At 35.3% G+C, this 20,269-nt stretch overlaps 1 protein-coding gene across 1 annotated transcript in view; it reads right to left on the reverse strand.

Moving 5' to 3' along the window:
• DPYD (dihydropyrimidine dehydrogenase) overlaps nt 1-20,269 on the reverse strand; it is an 841,951-nt gene that overhangs the window by 333,024 nt on the left and 488,658 nt on the right. The window contains exon 14 of the mRNA XM_044238740.1: nt 15,852-16,016. Within this exon, the coding sequence (XP_044094675.1) occupies nt 15,852-16,016 (165 nt within the window). The remainder of the gene's footprint in view (nt 1-15,851; nt 16,017-20,269) is intronic.

Raw genomic sequence — 20,269 nt, forward strand, 5'->3', positions numbered from 1 at the left:
AGAAGCTCAAAAATTGACCCAACATTTCTTTTTTTTCTTAAAACAGCATAAGGTCATTTTAACCTGTTAATTCCCATGAGTCAATATCAAAGTGAATGTTACCCAGAAAACTATACCAGAAAGCCACAATTTTGTGGAGGATAATAATTGCCTGGTGGCTCAGACAATGGGGTAGGGATTGAAGAGCTCAGTGACAGGAGTTTACCCATCCAACTAAACTCAGAATTAATTACCAGGAAACAATCCATGAAAAGTGGCATTATAATTTTAAATTGAACCTATTTTAAAACAGATTTATTGGCATATAACTATATAACTTTACATATGATATACATATTCTATATATGTTATATGTAGTATGTTATATAAACTATATATAATTCCATATGTTATGTATACATAAATTGCATATGTTATATATGTACAATTCTTTATATGTTATAACGTATAACATAAAATAAATTGTACATATTTAAAGCAGGTGTATTTACTTTGAAACCATCACAATCAAGATGATTAACGTGTTTATCATGCCCCACGTATAGGAGTCTTGTAGCTGCATATATCCTCGCTAACATTAAATTTTAGACATTCTGGGGCACCTGGGTGGCTCAGTGGGTTAAAGCCTCTGCCTTCAGCTCAGGTCTTGATCCCAGGATCCTGGGATCGAGCCCCACATCGGGCTCTCTGCTCAGCAGCAAGCCTGCTTCCCCCCTCACTCTGCTTGCCTCTCTACCTACTTGTGATCTCTCTCTGTCAAATTAAAAAAAAAAAAAATTAGACATTCTAATAGGTGTATATTTCACTGTGGTTTTAATTTGCTTTTTTATAATGACTAATGATGTTGAGCACATTTTTATTTGCGTATTTATCATTCCTAATCTGCCTTGGTGAAGTATCTGCTCAAATTTTTTTGCTCAAAGTGAGGAGGATTATTTCCTTTCTTACTATGGGTTTTGAAAGTTCTTTAAATATTCTGGACTAAAAGAATATTCTGGATATAAGTCCTTCATCAAATATATGATATATCTTCTTTTATTCTGGTTTATATTTTCACTTTCTTAACAATAGGTTTAAAAGAGCAAAACATTCTAATCATATCATTTTTTTTTTCTTTGAAGCACTGTGCTTTTGGTACGTATCTAAGAAATGTTTGCCTAACCTAAGGTGACAAGAACTTTCTCCGATATTTTCTTTATGAAGTTTTATAGTGTTAGGTTTTTCGTTTAGGTCTATGACTACTTTGAATTAATTTTTATATATCATGACAGATATGAGTCAACATATACTGTTTTTGAATACAGATACCCAATTTTACCAGCATCATTTGTTGAAAAGACTAATTTGTACACTGGATTTCCTTTTTGCAGCATAGTCAAAAATCAATTGCTCATACAACTAATGTGTGAGTTGTTCTGGGGCTTCTTATTCTCCATTAGTCTATTTGTATATTTATTTTTATGCCAGTATCACCCTATCTTGATTCCTATAGTTTTAAAATAAGTCTTGAAAAGAGAGATTTTTAGACTTCCAAATTGGTTCTTTTTAAATGATTTTGGCTATTATAAATTCCATAGGAATTTCAAAATCAGCTTGTGAAATCCCACCAAAAAAAATCAAGCTAACATTTTTTTTAAAAAGATTTTTATTTATGTATTTGACAGACAGAGATCACAAGTAGGCAGAGAGGCAGGCAGAAAGAGAGAGCGGATGAAGCAGGCTCCCCGCTGAGCAGAGAGCCGGATATGGGGCTCGATCCCAGGACCCTGGGATCATGACCCGAGACAAAGGCAGAGGCTTTAACCCACTTGAGGCGCTCCTCAAGCTAACATTTTGATTAGGATTGCATTTTATCTTTACATCAGTATGGGGATACTTGACATCTTAACAATACGAACTCTTCCAACCATTGAACACAGTATAGCCTCCCATTTATTTAGGTCATCTTTGATTTCTATCAGCAATATTTTGTAGTTTTCAGAGTTCATGTCTTTCACATCTTTGTCAGATTTATCCGTATTTCATGGGGATATTGATATATTAATATTAATATATTTATTTTATATATTGATATATTAATATATTTATTTTAGTTATTGATATATTAATATATTTATTTTAGTTTCCAATTGTCTATTGCTAGCATATAAAAAGTTTGATTGGGGGTGTCTGGGTGGCTCAGTGGGTTAAAGCCTCTTCCTTCAGCTCAGGTCATGATCCCAGGGTCTTGGGATTGAGCCTGCTTCCCCCCCTCTCTCTGCTGGCCTCTCTGCCTACTTGTGATCTTTATCTGATAAATAAAAAAAAGCTTTAAAAAAGGTTTGATTGATTTTTATAAATTGATCATAGGTCTTGTAACCTTGCCAATAAACTCATTTATTATTTAAAGTAGTATTTTAACAGGCCATGTCCAGGATGAGGTGAGTTAGGCGTTCTCCTGGGGTAAAAATTTAAGAGAGTACAATGAAGATAAACATGATTTTAATGCAATATTTTTTAAAAAATCAAATCTGAGGGCACATAGGTAGCTCAGTCGGTTAGGCGTCTGCCTTTGGCTCAAGTCATGATTCCAGGGTCTTGGGATTGAACCCCATGTCAGGCTCCCTGCTCATCAGGGAGTCTGCTTCTCCCTCTGCCTGCCACACCCCCTGCTTGTGCTCTCCCTCTCTCTCTTTCTCTCTATCAAATAGATAAATAAAATCTTTCTTTTAAAAAAATCAAATCCAAAAACAACAGCCTGTAAGCTAGTTGCCTGCTTTTGTAAATAAAGTGGTTTTACTGGTACATTTAATCACATTTTCTACATAAACAATCATGTCATCTGTGAATGAAAAACAGTTTTACTTCTTCCTTTGAAATCTGCTTGTCTTTTTTTGTTATTACTGTCATTCTCTTACTTAACAGAACAGAAACTTTAACACAATGCAGAATAGTAGTGGTGAGAACAGATACCCTTATCTTATTTCTCTTAGAAAGAAATGTTCAGTCTTTCGCCATCAACTGTGATATTACCTTTGGTTTTTTTATTTGTTTTTAATGCTTTCACTAAGTTAAGGAATTTCCCTTCTATTCTTAGTTTGGTGAAATTTCTTTTAAATTAGAAACAGATTTTTAGATTTCTTAAAATTTTTTTTGTTTGGTTTATGGAGATAATTATATAATTTATATTGTTGTTGTCATTGTTGCTTTTATTTAGTTTGTCATTTCTGTGAATTACAATAGTCTGAAATGTTAAACCTACTTGGAATTCTTGGGACAGACATCATTTAGTCATAATATATTAATAATCTTTATATATTATTGGGTTATATTTGTTAAAATTTGTTTAGAACTTTTTCATCTATGTTCATGAAGGACAATGGTCTATACTTTTCCTGTCCTGTCTTTGTCAAGTTATGATACTAGGGTGTTCGTACCAAAGATTTAGTTGGGAAGTATTTCCTCTGTTTTACTTTTCTGAATGAGTGTGTGTAGAATTGGCATTATTTTTTCATAAATTGTTGGTAGAATCTACCCATGAAGCCATCTGGGCCTGCAGTTTTCTTCATATAAATGTTTGGAACTATAAATTCAATTTCTTTAATATTATCTATTGTTTCTCGACTAAGTTTTAATAATTTCTGTCTTTCATGGACCAGTTTATTTGCATAAAATTATTGATAATATTCTATAGTTTTTCTTCTAATATGCATAGAACCTGCAGTGGTGCTACTTCTCTCATTTCCTATACTGATAATTTGTGTTTCTTCTCTCCTTTTACCTTCATCAATCTGGCTGTTTTATCAATTTCAGTTATTCTTGCAATGACTTTTGCAAAGCTTTACTCTCCTTGATATTCTCTATTGTCTTTCTTGCTATCTTATCAGTTTCCTCCACTGATCTTCATTATATCCTTATTTTATTTACTTTGAGTTTAGTTTGTTCTTCTTTTTCTAGTATGGAGAGATGGAAGTTGCAATAATTAATTTGAGAACTTTCTTCACTTCTGATTATATGTGTTTGATGCAATAAATTTCCCTACTTGTAATGTTTTTATGACATACCAAAAATTTTAATATTCAATACTTTAATTTTTATTCAATTCAAAATAATTTCAATCTCTCTTATGATTTTTCCCTTTATTCAAAGGTAATTTAGATGTATTATTTATTTTTTAAATATTCTGGGGATTTTCCAAATACATCCCTGTTGTGGTCAGAATACATACCTTAGATGAACTGAACTTTTAAAAATTATTAACATTTCTTTTATTGCACAGAATATAGCTTATTTTAGTAAATGGTATGGATATATTTGTAAAGACTGTGTATTCTGTTGCTATGGGCGACATGTCCAATAAATGTCAATTAGATAAGTTGACATCATTTTTCAAATTCTGAACAACCTCACTCCATTGTTTTATTAATTATTTACTGGTAGGTATTAGGATCAAGTTATTCTGAGTTTTGCTATTGTTCCTTCCTGTTCTATCAGTTTTTGCTTCATGTATCATAAAATCTTGTTACTAAGTGCATAAACCTTAGGACTGTTATCATTTCTGGATGGACTGACCATTTCATCATTATAAAATGATTCTTTTTGTCCCTGGTAATAATCTTTGCTTTGATATCTATTTTGTCTGCTATTAATATTACAAGATTTTTTTATTAGAGTTATAATGATATATCTTTCTCCATTGATTCAATTTTCTATTTGTGTCTTCATATTCAAATTTTATTTTATTATATTGGTAAGCAGTACATATAGTTGAGTCATGCTTTTCCATCCAATCTGAAAATCTCTGCCTTTTAATGAGGGATGTTTAGACCACTTACATTTAATGTGATTATTGATATAGTTAGGTTTAACTCTATCACCTTACTATAGGGTTTCTATCTGCATTGTCTCTTTTTTATAGGCCTTCTCTCTTTTTCTGCCTTCTTTTGGTACTCTGTATGATTCTATTTTATATCTCTAACGTTGCTTTTTAGCTTTTTAGCTATTGTTAGCTTTTTTTTCCCAATTTATTTATTTTCAGAAAAACAGTATTCATTATTTTTTCACCACACCCAGTGCTCCATGCAAGCCGTGCCCTCTATAATACCCACCACCTGGTACCCCAACCTCCCACCCCTCCGCCACTTCAAACCCCTCAGATTGTTTTTCAGAGTCCATAGTCTCTCATGGTACACCACCCCTTCCAATTTACCCAAAAGCACATACCCTCCCGAATGTCCATAACCCTACCCCCCTTCTCCAAACCCCCCTCCCTCCAGCATATTGTTAGCTTTTTAACATAATTCTCCTGCATTACTTTATTGGTTATTTAGAGTTCAGAGCATACATCTTGAAGTCACCAGTCTATCTCCAAGTGATAAAAAAAGTTTACATAAGGAGTTAGAAGCTTACAGTAGTATACTTTCATTTCTTCCTCACAACTTTTGTACGATTATCATATATCTTACCTTAATATATTTTATAAACCACAGACTGTTTTATATTTTCGTTTAAGCAACCAATTCTCTTCTAACATGAATTAAATTAATTTTATAGTTACAAATTCTGGCAGTCTTCATTCCTTTGTGTAGGTCCACATTTCAACCTAGCATCATTTTACTTTCTACCTAAAACATTTAAAAAAATATTTCCTGTGGTGTCAATCTCAGTGATGAATTCTTTTGGTCTTTTTGTGGTTGAAAAAGAATGCATTTCATCTGTATTTTTTTTTAAGATTTATTTATTTGAGAGAGAGAGAGAGAGAGAGAGAGCAAGAGAGTGCATGAGAGGGAAGAAGGTCAGAGGGAGAAGCAGACTCCTCTTGGAGCTGGGAGCCCGATGTGGGACTCAGTCCTGGGACTCTGGGATTATGACCTGAGCCAAAGGCAGCCGCTCAACCAACTGAGCCACACAGGCTCCCTTCATCTGATTTTTGAAAGATATGGTGCTGAATTTTGAAATCTAGATGAACAGTTGTCATTTTTTTCTTTCAGCACTTGAAAGTTGTCTTCTAGCTTGTATTGTTTCTGACAACAAATCAAAACAATAACCTTTATATTTATTCTTCCATATGGAACATGCTTTCTGTCTTCACTTTTAAAATTTTCTCTTTGTCACTGATTTGATTAATTTGATTATGATATACTCCTTGGTGTAATTTTCTTCATGCTCCTTATACCCGGAACTCAAGTTTCTTGTTTGTTTGTTTGTTAAATGGGAAGGTTTGTAGCTTTATGTAAAACTGGGAAAACTGGGGCCATTATTTTCTTCAAACTTTGAAAATTCCAGTACATATGAGGCCACTTGAAGTTGTCCCTAGCTCACTAACAGTATGTATACTCCCCACTCCCCAACACCCCCCCACCCCTGCATGCATTCTACTTTAGTTTTTATTGCTACATTTTCAAGTTGACTAATCATTTTTTCTGCAGTGCCTAACATGCTGTTAATAACTACCAGTGTATTTTTCATCTTATTCATTGTAGTTTTCATTTTAGAAGTCTGTTTTAGTGGGGGTTTGTTTGTTTGTTTTTTATCTATGTTCCTTCTCTTAGTTTTTGAACACATGGAATATAGTTGTAATGATACTTTAATACATTTGCATGCTAATTTTAACATCCCATCAGTTCTGGCACATTTTTCATTGATTTTCCTCTTATTTGGGGTTGTATTTTCCTACTTTCTTACATGATTGGTAATTTTTTTAAATTTAAATTCAATTAACCAACACATAGTACATCATTAGTTTCAGATGTAATATTCAACAATTCATCAGTCGTGTATAACACCCACTGCTCATCACGTAATGTGCCCTTCTTATGCCCATCACCTCGTTACCCCATCCCCCAACTTACCTTCCCTCCAGCAACCCTCAGTTTGTTTCCCACAGTTAAGAGTCTTTCATGGTTTGTCTTCCTCTCTGATAGGTAATCTTTTTTAAAGATTTTATTTATTTACTTGACAGACAGAGATCACAAGTAGGCAGAGAGGCAGGCAGAAAGAGAGGGGGAAGCAGGCTCCCTGCTGTGCAGAGAGGCCCATGGGGGCCAAAGGCAGAGGCTTAACCCACTGAGCCACCCAGGTGCCCCATTGATAGGTAATTTTTAATTGAATACCAAACACTGTGAACTTTATCTTATTTGGTCCTAGATATTTTGTATTCCTATATCCTTTAATTTTATTCTGAGCTTCAGTCAAGTCACTTGGAGATATTTTGATCCTTTCAGGTCTTGCTTTTAAAGTTTGTTGGGCATGGGACGCCTGGGTGGCTCAGTTGGTTAAGCAGCTGCCTTCGGCTCAGGTCATGATCCCAGCGTCCTGGGATCGAGTCCCACATCGGGCTCCTTGCTCAGCAGGAAGCCTGCTTCTCCCTCTGCCTCTGTCTGCCATTCTGTCCGCCTGTGCTCGCTCTCTCTCCTCTCTCTCTCTCTGATAAATAAATAAAATCTTTAAAAAAAAAAAAAAAAGTTTGTTGGGCATGACTAAAGCAGTGCTCCTCAGCCTAAGGCTAATTTTGAATCACAGGGTTTTCTAGTCTGGCTAGCAGGAAGAGTCATTATTCCCAGATGCATTTGAGAACTGACTACTTGTCCCTCTAATCCATTCAGAAAGTTCTTTCTATAGTCCCCCCTAATTCACTCACTTGCATGAGCTAATCTTCATTCTGCTGAATACTCAATAGAGACATTCTGCAGGGCTCTAAAGAGTTCTCTGTATGTAGCTCTCTGCTTTCTGGTGTTCTCTCTTGTGAATCCTACCCACCTTGGTCTTTCTGGAGAGTTCTGTCTCAACTCAGAGAGATACCTGGGTTCTCCTCCTTGCAATGTGGCCTGGAAACCTTCTTGAGCAAAGGTAGAGCTCAGTTCCTTAGTTTTCCATCTCTCAGTGACTACTATCTTTATTGACTGATATTCCAGATCTTAAAAACTGTTGTTTCATATATTTTATAAGTTTTCTTTTATGTTGCTGTCTCAGTTGGGATGGTAAATCTAGTGCCTATTACTCCATCTAAACTGTAGCTAATGTTTTCTTTTAAGGAACTAGGAATATTTTATCTCAAAAACAAAAACTAAAACAAACAAACAAACAAAAAAACAACTTGGCTACATGGAGCCAGAAATGAATCAGAGAACTATGAGCTACATTATGTATTCTGGTTTATTTTGGCTACTCTTGCTTTGTAGAACTAAACATATTTTAAATTTTCTTTGTTTCTATGCTGATGCTAAGAAAATAACTCATTATTTAAGTCTTGTTTTAATTGGTAACTAAGTCAAAAGAATGAATGATATTAAAGCACAGAAGTATAATGAATACAACACTGAACAAAGAATCATACTTTAAATTCTATATGACATATAATAAACTCAAGTTCAGAAGAATCATTAAAAAGCATATTTAGTGAGTTAGTTTTTAATTTTTTAGTTGGTAGTTATTTCTATAATAGTGACTTTTATATGAATTGTTGAAAAATGCTTTGAAAATCAACTGCCAATATACTTCAAGAACTATAAATAGGCAGTTACCTTTGACCTACCAAATCCCTCTTTCAGAATATTTTATGGAAACCAATTATTATATTAAGTAGGAATAAAAGCTAAATGCATAAAGGTATCCTATGCAAAGTAATTTATAGTGGTGAATAACTATATTACACCAAACATATTACATATAATATCTCATTTAATTTGTACAACCTCTGAGAATAGTTATTGTCATTGCACAAATGAGGAAGTTGAGGTTGAGAGTGCCAATAAATAGCAAGTCAGAAGACAAGTTGAAATTCAAATCCATTCTGACTTAAAACTTATGCTTTTAGCTTTTGACTCTATCACATCTAGGAAAATGAAAATAGGTATTTGTTAGGGTAACTGGATATGGATTAGATTACCTCCATCCACCCTAACTTAAAATTTCCATTACTATTATGATTCATTTTTATTTTTTTGTAGACTAGATATATCTTTTTTTAAAAAATCATTAAAGTAATGTCATCAGATAACTGTTCTGGATTTTAGCAAAGAAGGGAAGTTGGGATCTATGTCCTCTAGAATTCATGGTGGAAAGAAGGAAGGAGTTTCCTAGGGATATACTAACCTTCCCTTCAATAACTGCTCTAGCAGTTTCCTAATTTATTTAAAATAAATCAACATGGGAATGTGTAGAAATTGACAGAAATAGAGACTTGAGAAGCTTAAAAAATTCCAGAGGGAGCAAAGGAGGAATTGCTCCAGTGCAGGGATGCTTACATTTCTGTTGGTGACTATCCTCTTCAGGATATGAGGGGGAAAGGGCCAAGGTCATTTTTATGGTTTATAAGGTCTGTGATAAGAAAGCAATGGTTTAATAAAAAAAAAAATAAAGCAAAAATAACAACTCTGTACGGATCATTGTTGGCCTGACAACATATATATTATAGTGTTATCTGTTACTAAATTTTATTTTTCTAAATAGATTGAGAGGGGGATAACAAAATCCCCTTCTTTTTTTTTTTTTTAAGATTTTATTCATTTTATTGACAGAGAGAGACACAGTGAGAGAGGGAACATAAGCAGGGGGAGTGGGAGAGGGAGAAGCAGGCTCCCCGTGGAGCAGGGAGTCTGATGCGGGGCTTGATCCCAGGGCCCTGGGATCATGACTTGAGCTGAAGGCAGTCGCTTAATGACTGAGCCACCCAGGCGCCCCCAAATCCCCTTATTTCTAATGAGTAAGACTTAATTATGAATAATCCAAAGAAAAGAAAGCCTGCTCCTGCTGAGTCAGGCTTCATGGTGCCGTAGGAAGACTGCAGGAGTTATGGGGTGATGAACATCGACTGAATAAGCAGTGAGCATCTTCCTTGCTTAGGGGATCCATAGATCCACCTGAATCTCTTGACTCCCTATTTTCAAATACAGAACTTAAGATGGGACTAGGTAACAGTTCAAACCAAGGTCCACATTGTGTCACTGACCTTGTTTTCTAAAATCAGCTACATCCCTGCAAAGCAGTATATATTGAGCTATAAAATGTCCCGTGCTGGGACTAATGACAAAATAATGGTTGGCTGATGACAGACTTCTTTCTTTGTCCAATAAAAAAGATTTTATTTTCTCTTTGAGAGTCTGTGGTTAAGAGAGCTCAATATAATTGACCCATCTGAGTGGGTGGGTAAGGGAACTGAAATAACATTACTCTTAATTCTGCAGGTTCTTTAGAGCCAAGTTAAATACCTCTTCTAGGTGTAAGGGGAAGATTTTCAGTTCCAGTGAGTTCACTTACTAGCTGTGTGACACAGTGCCCTGTGCAATGTCATGTTTTGAAAAGTCAGTTTCCTCATCCAGAAACTGAGGAAAAACTCTGCTTCACAGATATATGAAGCCCACGGTTCCTAGCACCTATAAATGGCTCTCAAGTTCTGATACAGGACTTTAATAAATATTTAATGATATATGTCAAGGGTTATGAATGATGCTAGTTTTATACACAGTAAAATTAATCAACGGACTTTGTAAAAAATACACACACGTGGGCACCTGGGTGGCTCAGTGGGTTAGGCCGCTGCCTTCGGCTCGGGTCATGATCTCAGGGTCCTGAGGTCAAGTCCCACATCCAGCTCTCTGCTCAGCAGGGAGCCTGCTTCCCTCTCTCTCTCTCTCTCTCTCTGCCTCTCTGTCTACTTGTGATCTATGTCTGTCAAATAAACAAATAAAATCTTAAAAAAAAATACACACACGCACCACCTACACACACATGCCAAGCGTGCACACACATACACAGAGTTATACTCATTGTACCCGTGCCAGAATTTCTGAAATGACTGAACTAGAACAGGGTCTAACCATAAATACCTTTTCTGAAGCTTCCCAAGCGATTCTAATATGCACGCAGAACTGAGAACCACTGGACAAAGGTTCTTTATCTGAGGTACATAGAATTCTTGATAGAATGCAGGAAATTCATGAATTTGGATGGGAAAAACTTAGACATTTATTTTCACTAACCTCTGCTGAAATTTAGCATTTCCTCCTGTATACAACAAACCACAGTAGTGCTATCAATACCTCTAACTTTGCACTGACAGAAGCCATGGAAAATCACACAATTGTCACAGATATCTCACCATGTCACTGACAGTCACCATTATATGTCAAAATTACAGTACCCTAATAACTATTAGTAATCTAATAATTATTAGACTGCCACCAGGCTGTATTTCTAGTGACTTATTAAAGAGGAACATGCATTACTATAAGGTATTCTTTAAAATGAGTTGAGCAGGGGCACCTGGGTGGCTCAGTGGGTTAGGGCCTCTGCCTTCGGCTCAGGTCATGATCCCAGGGTCCTGGGATCGAGCCCCACATTGGGCTCTCTGCTCAGCAGGGAGCCTGCTTCCTCCTCTCTCTCTCTGCCTGCCTCTCCACCTACTTGTGATCTCTGTCTGTCAAATAAATGAATAAAATCTTAAAAAAAAAATGAGTTGAGCATTCTATTTTACAACAATGGGAATCCTTTGCAAACTACCAAATTGGGTTTTACACATTCAAAAACATTCTGAAGAAAGGCCGTTAGGTTTCACAAGGGTGTATAAGGAGTCCATGGCACACACGCACACATGGAGAGTTAAGAACTCTGTATTTAGAGGCTATTGGTCAAGAAAGTGCTTTCGGGAATGCTGATGAAGAACAACTTCTTTGAAATAAATTTTGAACTTAATGTGCATAATGCTGATTTCCCAGTAATGAACTGAGAAAGGGTTTCAGCAGAATGAGGTGTATTGTAATAGAAGTATATTTACATATCAATTGTTCTTCCTTTATTAATTTCTCTAACAAAGCCATCACTCCCTTTTCTATCTTCACCAGCTAATTTACTGCTGAATCCCTATCTTTTGCCTAACTCTTACTTTAGCTGCCACAAATGATAGAAAATGTCAGTCTTTGTTTGCTAATTCAGTGCATTCAGACAAAATGCAGCATGGTTTTTTTTTTTTTTTTTGGTAAAAATTTTTTTTCAAAGTCTAAAATATATGGTTTCTAAGGCTTTTGCAGTGAGAATGAAAGGATTCACTTAAAATTGATTTCTGTAAGCCCTAATTATACAGTACATTTCATAATAAGCATTGCAAAATCTCAGCTTAGGAACAAAAAAAAAAACCCTCTTAGTAATAATTGTCACTACAATGATCAGTGTGCCAAATTTAATTCACAGATAAATAAAAGGAAACCTTGAAAGCTGGGCAGAAGTCTAGTATAAGTGTAGGCTTTGGTGGAACTCTGTGATAGTTAAGAAACAAGCCCTTACAATATATTTCAGGATCTCTTTATATTCAAGATGTTCTTCCAGCTGTCTCCTCAAGTTCATGGTCAACTGGTGCCTGTTCTCTCTGGAAAGAGAGATACTAGCTGCTGATATCAGCTGACCTACATCCCTTCTCCACAACCTCCAGAATAATTTCTTTTTCAAAAGTTAGCCCTTGCTTAGAAGCTGCCACAGTGGGTTGAATTATCTGATCCCTGTCATTAAAGGTGGCAGCCACGCACTTGAGAATGATGTGGGAAAACTCCAGTGAGAGTGATAATTAAACTTGGAAAATGAAGGGTCACCTTCTTTCATTCAGCTCATTGGGTTTGGCATCAGAGTAATTCCAAAACAGTGGGGGATATTCTACTCTCAGCATGGCAATATCTAGGTGCAACACATTATTTCCATGGGTTCAAATGGGAATGCCATTTTAATTGTATTTAAAATGTTATCTTTGATATGGGGAATAAAAATGTTAGAAATTAGTTCTAAGAATATAGAAAAAGAATAATGAATATAATCTAAATGGTGAAAGAATTAGAAACAAGAAATGCAAGCATTGTTTCCTCTGAAGAAAAAGCATTATAGGAGAAGAAAATTGTTTCCAGGGAAATTGAAAAGAACATTTAAATGTGCCTCTTCTTCCTGGCTGTGGAATCACAAAGCGAAGGTTTCATCTCAGCTTTCTTGTCTACTTACTGTCATTTCTTGGAGGCCATTATTTAACATCTCACTCCTGCCCAGAAGAGGGTAGACAGAACTTAAGCCATTGGTAGGAGTTCTCTTCCAGGGAAAAAAAAAATTTTTTTCAGATACCCATAGGAGCAATATTTGGGGAAAATTATATTTCATACTATTCTTATGCTGCATTAAAAGTCATATTGAAATTTTAAAGGCCTGAAATGACACTATAGTAGGTACATTAGAGAATACTATCGTTAGAAAGGAGCACAGATGCTAAAAGCAAGTTTCAAGTTCAAATTCTGGTTTCACTGTATATAATAATCCTAACCTGATCCATGGGGAATATGTTCCAAGACCTCCAGTGGCTACGTGAAACCATGGGTAGCACTAAAACCTCTAAATACTGTGCTTTTTCCTATACGTACATACCGACGATAAAGATTTAATTTATAAATTAGGCACAACAAGAGATTAACAATAATAACTAATGATAAAATAGAACAATTATAACGGCATACTCTAGTAAAAGTTGTGAGAATGTGATCTTTCTCTCTCTCTCAAAATACTGTATTGTACTGTCTTCACTCTTCGTGATGATGTGAGAGGACAGTGTCTATGTGAGGAGATGAAGTGAGGTGAAAGACATAAGCACTGTGACAGAGCTTTAAGCAGCTACTGACTTTCCAAACAATACATCAGAAGGAGGATCACCTGCTTTCGGACCATGGCTTGACTACTGGTAACTAAAACCACAGAAACTGTAACTGTGGGTGAGTGGGGAACACTGTATTAGCTGTGTAACTCTGGGCATGCTACTTAACTTCTGTGTTTCCTCTCAGTTTCCTCTCTGTGAAATAGGGAAAGTAATAGTAAGTAATAAGTAAGTAATAATAATAAGATTGTTTAAAGAGGGGCGCCTGGGTGGCTCAGTGGGTTGGGGCCTCTGCCTTCAGCTCGGGTCATGATCCCAGGGTCCTGGGATCGAGCCTTACGTCGGGCTCTCCGCAGGTGGGGAGCCTGCTTCCTCCTGTCTCTGATTGCCTCTCTGCCTACTTGAGATCTCTGTCAAGTGAATAAATAAAATCTTTAAAAAAAAAAAAATATTGTTTAAAGAATGAGTGTTAAAATATATAAGGCAGTTGTAACAGTACCGAGTACAATTTAATCTTATAAGAACTCAAACTTATTGTGATTGGTATTATGTCACTGCATGTTCAGTACCTGGTATAATACTCAAACCTGCAGACCATGTTTAAAAATTTATTTATAGGAATGCCTGGGTGGCTCAGTTGGTTAAGCATTTGCCTTCAGCTCAGGTCATGATTCCAGGGTCCTGGATCAATCCCCACATTGGGCTCCTTGCTCAGCTGGGAGCCTGCTTCAACCTCTCAATCTTCTCCTTGCCACTCCCCCTACTTGTGTTCTCTCTCTCTCTGACAAATAAATAAATAAAATCTTTTAAAAAGTATATATAGATATATATATAATAAAATAAAATATATATAAATATGTGTATATATGTAATGCATGTATATATAATAATATACACAATAATAATTGTGTGTATATATAATAAATATATATATACGTGTGTGCATGTGTATGTGTGTGTGTGTGTATGATTCTTCTTATGATTGACCCACTTTTTGTCCTAGTCGTTCTGAGAAAAACTTCCCACGAAATTTGGGTCCTTTAAAAAACAAACAGCTCAACCTGTTATTAGAGTTGATTGTATTATGTGAACACAGAGATGATTTGCAACATCATTTTCAGAAAGTGAAAAATTCCTAATGAACGGAAGCTATAGGTTTCATATGGGTCTTCATAGTTCCCTTCATATCCGAAGGTTTGACTTGGGGAAGATTAATTATATTCTAAGTGTCTAAATTTTGTTTCAATATAGGAAAACCTTGAAACAATTAGGACTTTCTAAAACAGAAAAAAGAAAAACAAAACTTGATGGGTTAGACAACAGTATGATAGCAAAAGTCCCTTTGTAAGGTTTTCTAATTTACCAGTTTGTGGGAAAACAATTTTCATTAGATTTTCATTAGATTTTAAAACATTTATCATTAAGATACTTAAACCATTCCAATTTGTCTTTGAATCTTTTCTACAAATAAAGACACACATGGCTCAAACCTCAACCTCCATTCATCACCAGCTCTGAGACAGAAAATAAGATGGAGAGAGGGAATGTGTGTATGTGTGTGTGTGTGTATGTGCACATGCACGTATATGCATATGTGCACTGAAGTGAGGGGAGGGGAGAAAAAAATGAATGAATGACATCAAGAACAACTGTAACCATCTATTGAAGAGAAAATACCATCTATAGGTTAAAAAACTACTGGCAACATATAAAAATCCATAAAGAAATGAAATATATGTAATCTTTATATACAGTACTTTTAAAGAAAGGGTTTTATAAAAAATAGTGACTCATTTAGTATAAAAGTATTAAAATTATTTGGTGAATTATTTCCCACTGAAAAAACATAAATACACTATATGCGCAGATACTCTGCTTCTGCCTCAGATTTATATTTAAAATGATTTATAGTCTGCAATTTCTTCCTAAGGTCATCACCTTCATAAATACTAGCCACATCCAGTGAAAATCAACTCAATAAAATGAGTATTTCATTTCTCTTCCTCCTGCTTATGTAGATACTTCTTCCATCTGCATGGCACCCATTTATAACAAAGCCTCACATTGTGCAGATTTTTATGAGTTCTTGAGCTTTTCTTTCTTTTTTATCTTTCTATGCATCAGCAAAGCAACTGGCAGATTCTTTAATAAAATATATTATACACATTAATATTTATAAGCCTATGAATTGGATGTTTAAATAAACATTCACCAACTTATGCCAATTCTTTTGTTTTAGACGTTAAATCACACTTACATTGTCTGGAAAGTCAGCTTTTAGTTCAGTGACACTTTGACACCAATATGCAGCCGTTTTTTCACTGATGAGCTCAATATTCAGGAAGGAGCTTTGTCCAGGGCCATACAGAGGGCCAGAGGTAGTCCCCCGAATAATTCTAGGTGAAACATTTGTCACGATGTCCTGATAAAAGAGTAAAGATATTGGGTCTCCTTTTGACAAAGAAAAACGACAATCCTTATTCTTTGCTCTTTTCCATATGACAATATTTTACTAAGTCCTTTCTCACATTTTTACAGAAGGACTTATTAAATTACATGTGAACATAAACTACTTCCAGATGAAAGCGTAAAATATTTGTTAGTTTTATTTAAATTACTTCCTGTACTTGCAAGGTTAGCATAGTAAAAAAAAAAAATAAGTAAAATATGTAAATTAATTTACACTGGTTTGGGGCATACATATTTTAATTTGTTTGCAATTAAATAATAAATAAAAACCTGGTAAGTAAAATGTAAGAATATCATTTCAGTCTATTTAATGCAAATACCTTCAATGAGATTTTTAACTCCAATAAAAGCTAATGTTTTGTAAAGAAAAATATTTTTTTAAAAAGCAATTGCAATGTAAATCAGCCAAGGAGTACACATTAATACTACTGGCTCATCAAACTTCAACACATACTCTAACAAACTAACTGGGTTGGCCAACTTACCTATAGGATTCTAACTATAAATACACATTCAATGAGAATTCACTTCTCCCCAGACTGAAATGAGGATATCAATAACTTCCTGATAACTATAAACAGTAAACAGTCAAATTAACTTGCTTGTTAAGTGTAATTAACAATGCACAACTGCTTCTAAAGCTGTATTAACAAAGAAGAGTAACATTCTTACATTACTAAAAACTAGAAAGAAACAAAGAAGAAAAATGTTTCTTTAGCCAACTTCCAATTAAAATTAATTTTGAGCAAAGGTCATTTAGTTAAGGATTTATCAGAATTAGTCATTTAAGTACCCCTCCTCACCATCTTGTCACTTTTAGTGAGATAACATGAACCCCCATTAGTATATAGCAATTAAGGTCAATTTACATATTTTAATTAAGAACCACCCCATATAAAACAATTAGCGTAATAGGCATACTAACTGGATTTCATAACATTTGGACGTTTTTCCAACTAGATAGACAGGAAACCTTAATTAGCATTAATTAGTGCTGATCTGCATATGTTTGATAAGGCATACCCTTGCCACAAAAGATTATTTATTCCTGAATCTGCCAAATGCTACAGTTGCAGAGGATGAAAGGACTTTTCTTCACATCGCATGTTAATTTCTGGTAATTTACATTCACTTTTACATTCGAATTAGTATATTATAAAATAAATGGTATAAATGTTACAATAAGCCTCCTTAAATATGTACATTTTTACTTATAGGAATCCTGCCAGTTAATGTTTTACTAATTAAGCCATTCCACTTCTATTGTAATTGTGGGCAACACCACAGCCTTACTTTGATTTGCTATTGTGAAACAGTGTTCCACAATCTTATAATGGATAAAATGACAAGTAGAGTCGCTGCAGGAAGCTCAAGCCTGGTGGGTCAAATTTCTGTCTTGGCAAATGCTTCAATATGTGCCCTGCAACCCAGCAGGTGGCTTCTGTGCAGCTCCCCCAGGTCGGTACTCTCTTGCAATCATGGGCAGAGGAGACAATTCTAGCAACAAGTAAAACTGGTTTTCCTCTATACTCCAATTTTCAAGAGCCATACCTTTTAAGCCTTGAGGTCCTCATTCCCTCTGCTTTATCCCCTACTCTAAAAGCCTTTCACCTAGATAAATCAATTCTAGGCCACAGGTTGTGCTCTGCATAGGAAAACTTGGCCAAGGAAAGTTCAGTTCACCAACTCAGGAGTCTTGGCACTGAGTAGCTCCACAAAGGAAGGGGCACCTATTTTAAATGACCATTATATAATTTAGTGATACCTCCAGTTTACTGGATGAAATGGATTAATGTTGGCAGCATCCCTGTTCTCGCCCATTCTTCAGGTCTTGGCTTCAACGTCAGTCCCTTGAGAAACATGTTGATCTCTCCAACATCATCAAGTCTTAATAAGTTGCTCTGACTTATGCCATCATAGCAATATATACCATCCCCAATTGGCATTCTTAACATCCTGCATTGTTACTGTCTATATTCTGGTCTGAACCTTCCATGAGAATGTAAGGTATGGAAGAAGACACTATCTTTGGTATTACATGCCCAGCTTCTAGCCTGGCCTTTCGTAGGTGCTCAAATAATGTTTTTTAAAGAAGCCTAGAGCAAAATTCTAGGCACTAGAATGGGTCTTGTCCTGAGGGATGGGAACTATACAGGATTTATTGCTGGCTTTACTCTGTTGCTGAACAGACATGTGGGATTGGAATTGTATTCAAATTTCAGGAATTCGTTCTTTGCTTAGATCCTTTCCTACTAGTCTGTTACTCTAGAACTGGGGACTTTCCTTGTTTCCCCTGATAGCTCAGGGACCTCTTCCCTGAATAGCTCCCTACTACCAAATACAGCTACATCCTGGAAGTAGTGTGCTTGACACAGATTGTCCATTACTCCACCTCTCCCCATCTCAGCCATCTCAGCCTACTGCAGAGCCTCAATGACAGGAAGCATGCTTGAACTTCATCACCCTGAAACTTCGAAGATCTCCCTGATTGTTGACCCTAACTTTCTGGGTTATCCAATCTCTAGGATCTAAATACCATTGCCTCATCAAACATAATCCGCTCTAGGGCTTTTCTAGATCAGGTGGATGTGAATTCCTAACCTGGTCCATGACTACCTAGGGGATTTATTAGCCAATGAACCCATTAGGATCTTAACCAACTGTTTTTGCATCTTGTGTCCACACCCTACTAGGCTGGGCTCACATCTTCCCACAGTATGCTTAGGATTTTTTAAATATCATAAAATAAAGAAGACCGAGTGGAAGAACTGCACCTATACTGAGTAAGGAAAATCTCTATGGTCCAGTAATTCTAAGCCATATGCTTTTTCACAGTAACCCTCCTCATAATAATTAGGTCAACAACTCACAACAGCCAAAGGGTCAATAAATTGACAAGATTTAATTGGAGTACAGTCAAGCAAATGCTTCTTTCTGAAAATGCCCCACTTTAGTGGTAACTTAAAACCTAAAATTTTGCCATTAGAGATTTTCCCTTTGTTTACTGTGACGTAGGAGTAATTTTATTGTTAGGGTTGTTTTATTTTTCTCTTCCATAATCTGGTATTAAACTCTAAATATACCAAAGGAGAATTTTCAATATCTCTTTAACAAAGATTAAACAGGAAGTGCAAGGCGAAACAAGGGGAAATTTCATCTACTTTATAATAGGGCTTGCTTATTCCTTTATGTTAATTTATGAGAGGCAGTGTTTCTCTGAACAGGTCAGTTTTCTCTTTCCTTAACTCAAGCAAAAAAAAAGATTCTGAACAACTGCCGAAACTACATATGCCTACTGTGTAGAGCTTGTCAACTATCAGTGACTCGATTGTTGCCATCCTAGCAATTTAAAAATTCAACATATTCCAAATTCAACAAAAGTGCACAGATTCCAAGACTGTCACCCAGTGATGAATCAGTAATAGAAATTTTATTCTAGGTTTTCTTTCCCAAATTCATTCATATTTTCTACTTTGTCAAAAAAACCTTCTCCACTGACTTAAGACTTCTTAGAATTGTTAAATTAAGTGGAAGATGAATGAAAATGGATACAACCAATTATCCTGGGTTATATGATTATAGAGTTAGAGCTTCAATAATTGGGCAATAACTTACTAAAGCTTTTGACCTGGGAATACTAGAATTTGAGCATGATTTTATAAGATAATATTTTGCTTTAATATTTAATAGCTAAATTATATTAGCATTGCTTAAGGGAGTTAATATAACAAAATAAACATATTCAGAATATTTAGAACAAGTGAGTTCATTCTCTATAACAAAGAAGATGAATTACCATAGTTCTAATCTTCAGTGAGTTAACAATGTATTTTTTTAAATTGATGTTTATAGATAGGGAAATGTTAGGTGATACCTCTGCTTTATGTGATATTGTAAGTACCATTATAAAATCGAGCGTCAGTGACCTCTTAACATTTGAAGTGATGCTAGTGATTTTTCAGCATTAGTAAAGAGATTTAAATGGTAAACAGGCTGATTATATTTGCTTGTTTAAGTTCAGTTACTTGACCTCTCTTATACTAAAAAAATCCCTATCGTGTTTCCATGGTTACCACTGGATCAAGATAGTCACAATGGCCCCAGTGAACAGAAAAAGAAACTTTGCAGAGATGTCTTGGTAAGAGGCTAGGAAAAGAACTGGGTCCCCCAAAAGTTCAATGAAAATGAAAAAATAAAATTTTCAGA

This window comes from Neovison vison, chromosome 2 (genome assembly GCF_020171115.1).
Source record: "Neovison vison isolate M4711 chromosome 2, ASM_NN_V1, whole genome shotgun sequence".
Classification (NCBI taxonomy): Eukaryota; Metazoa; Chordata; class Mammalia; order Carnivora; family Mustelidae; genus Neogale; species Neogale vison.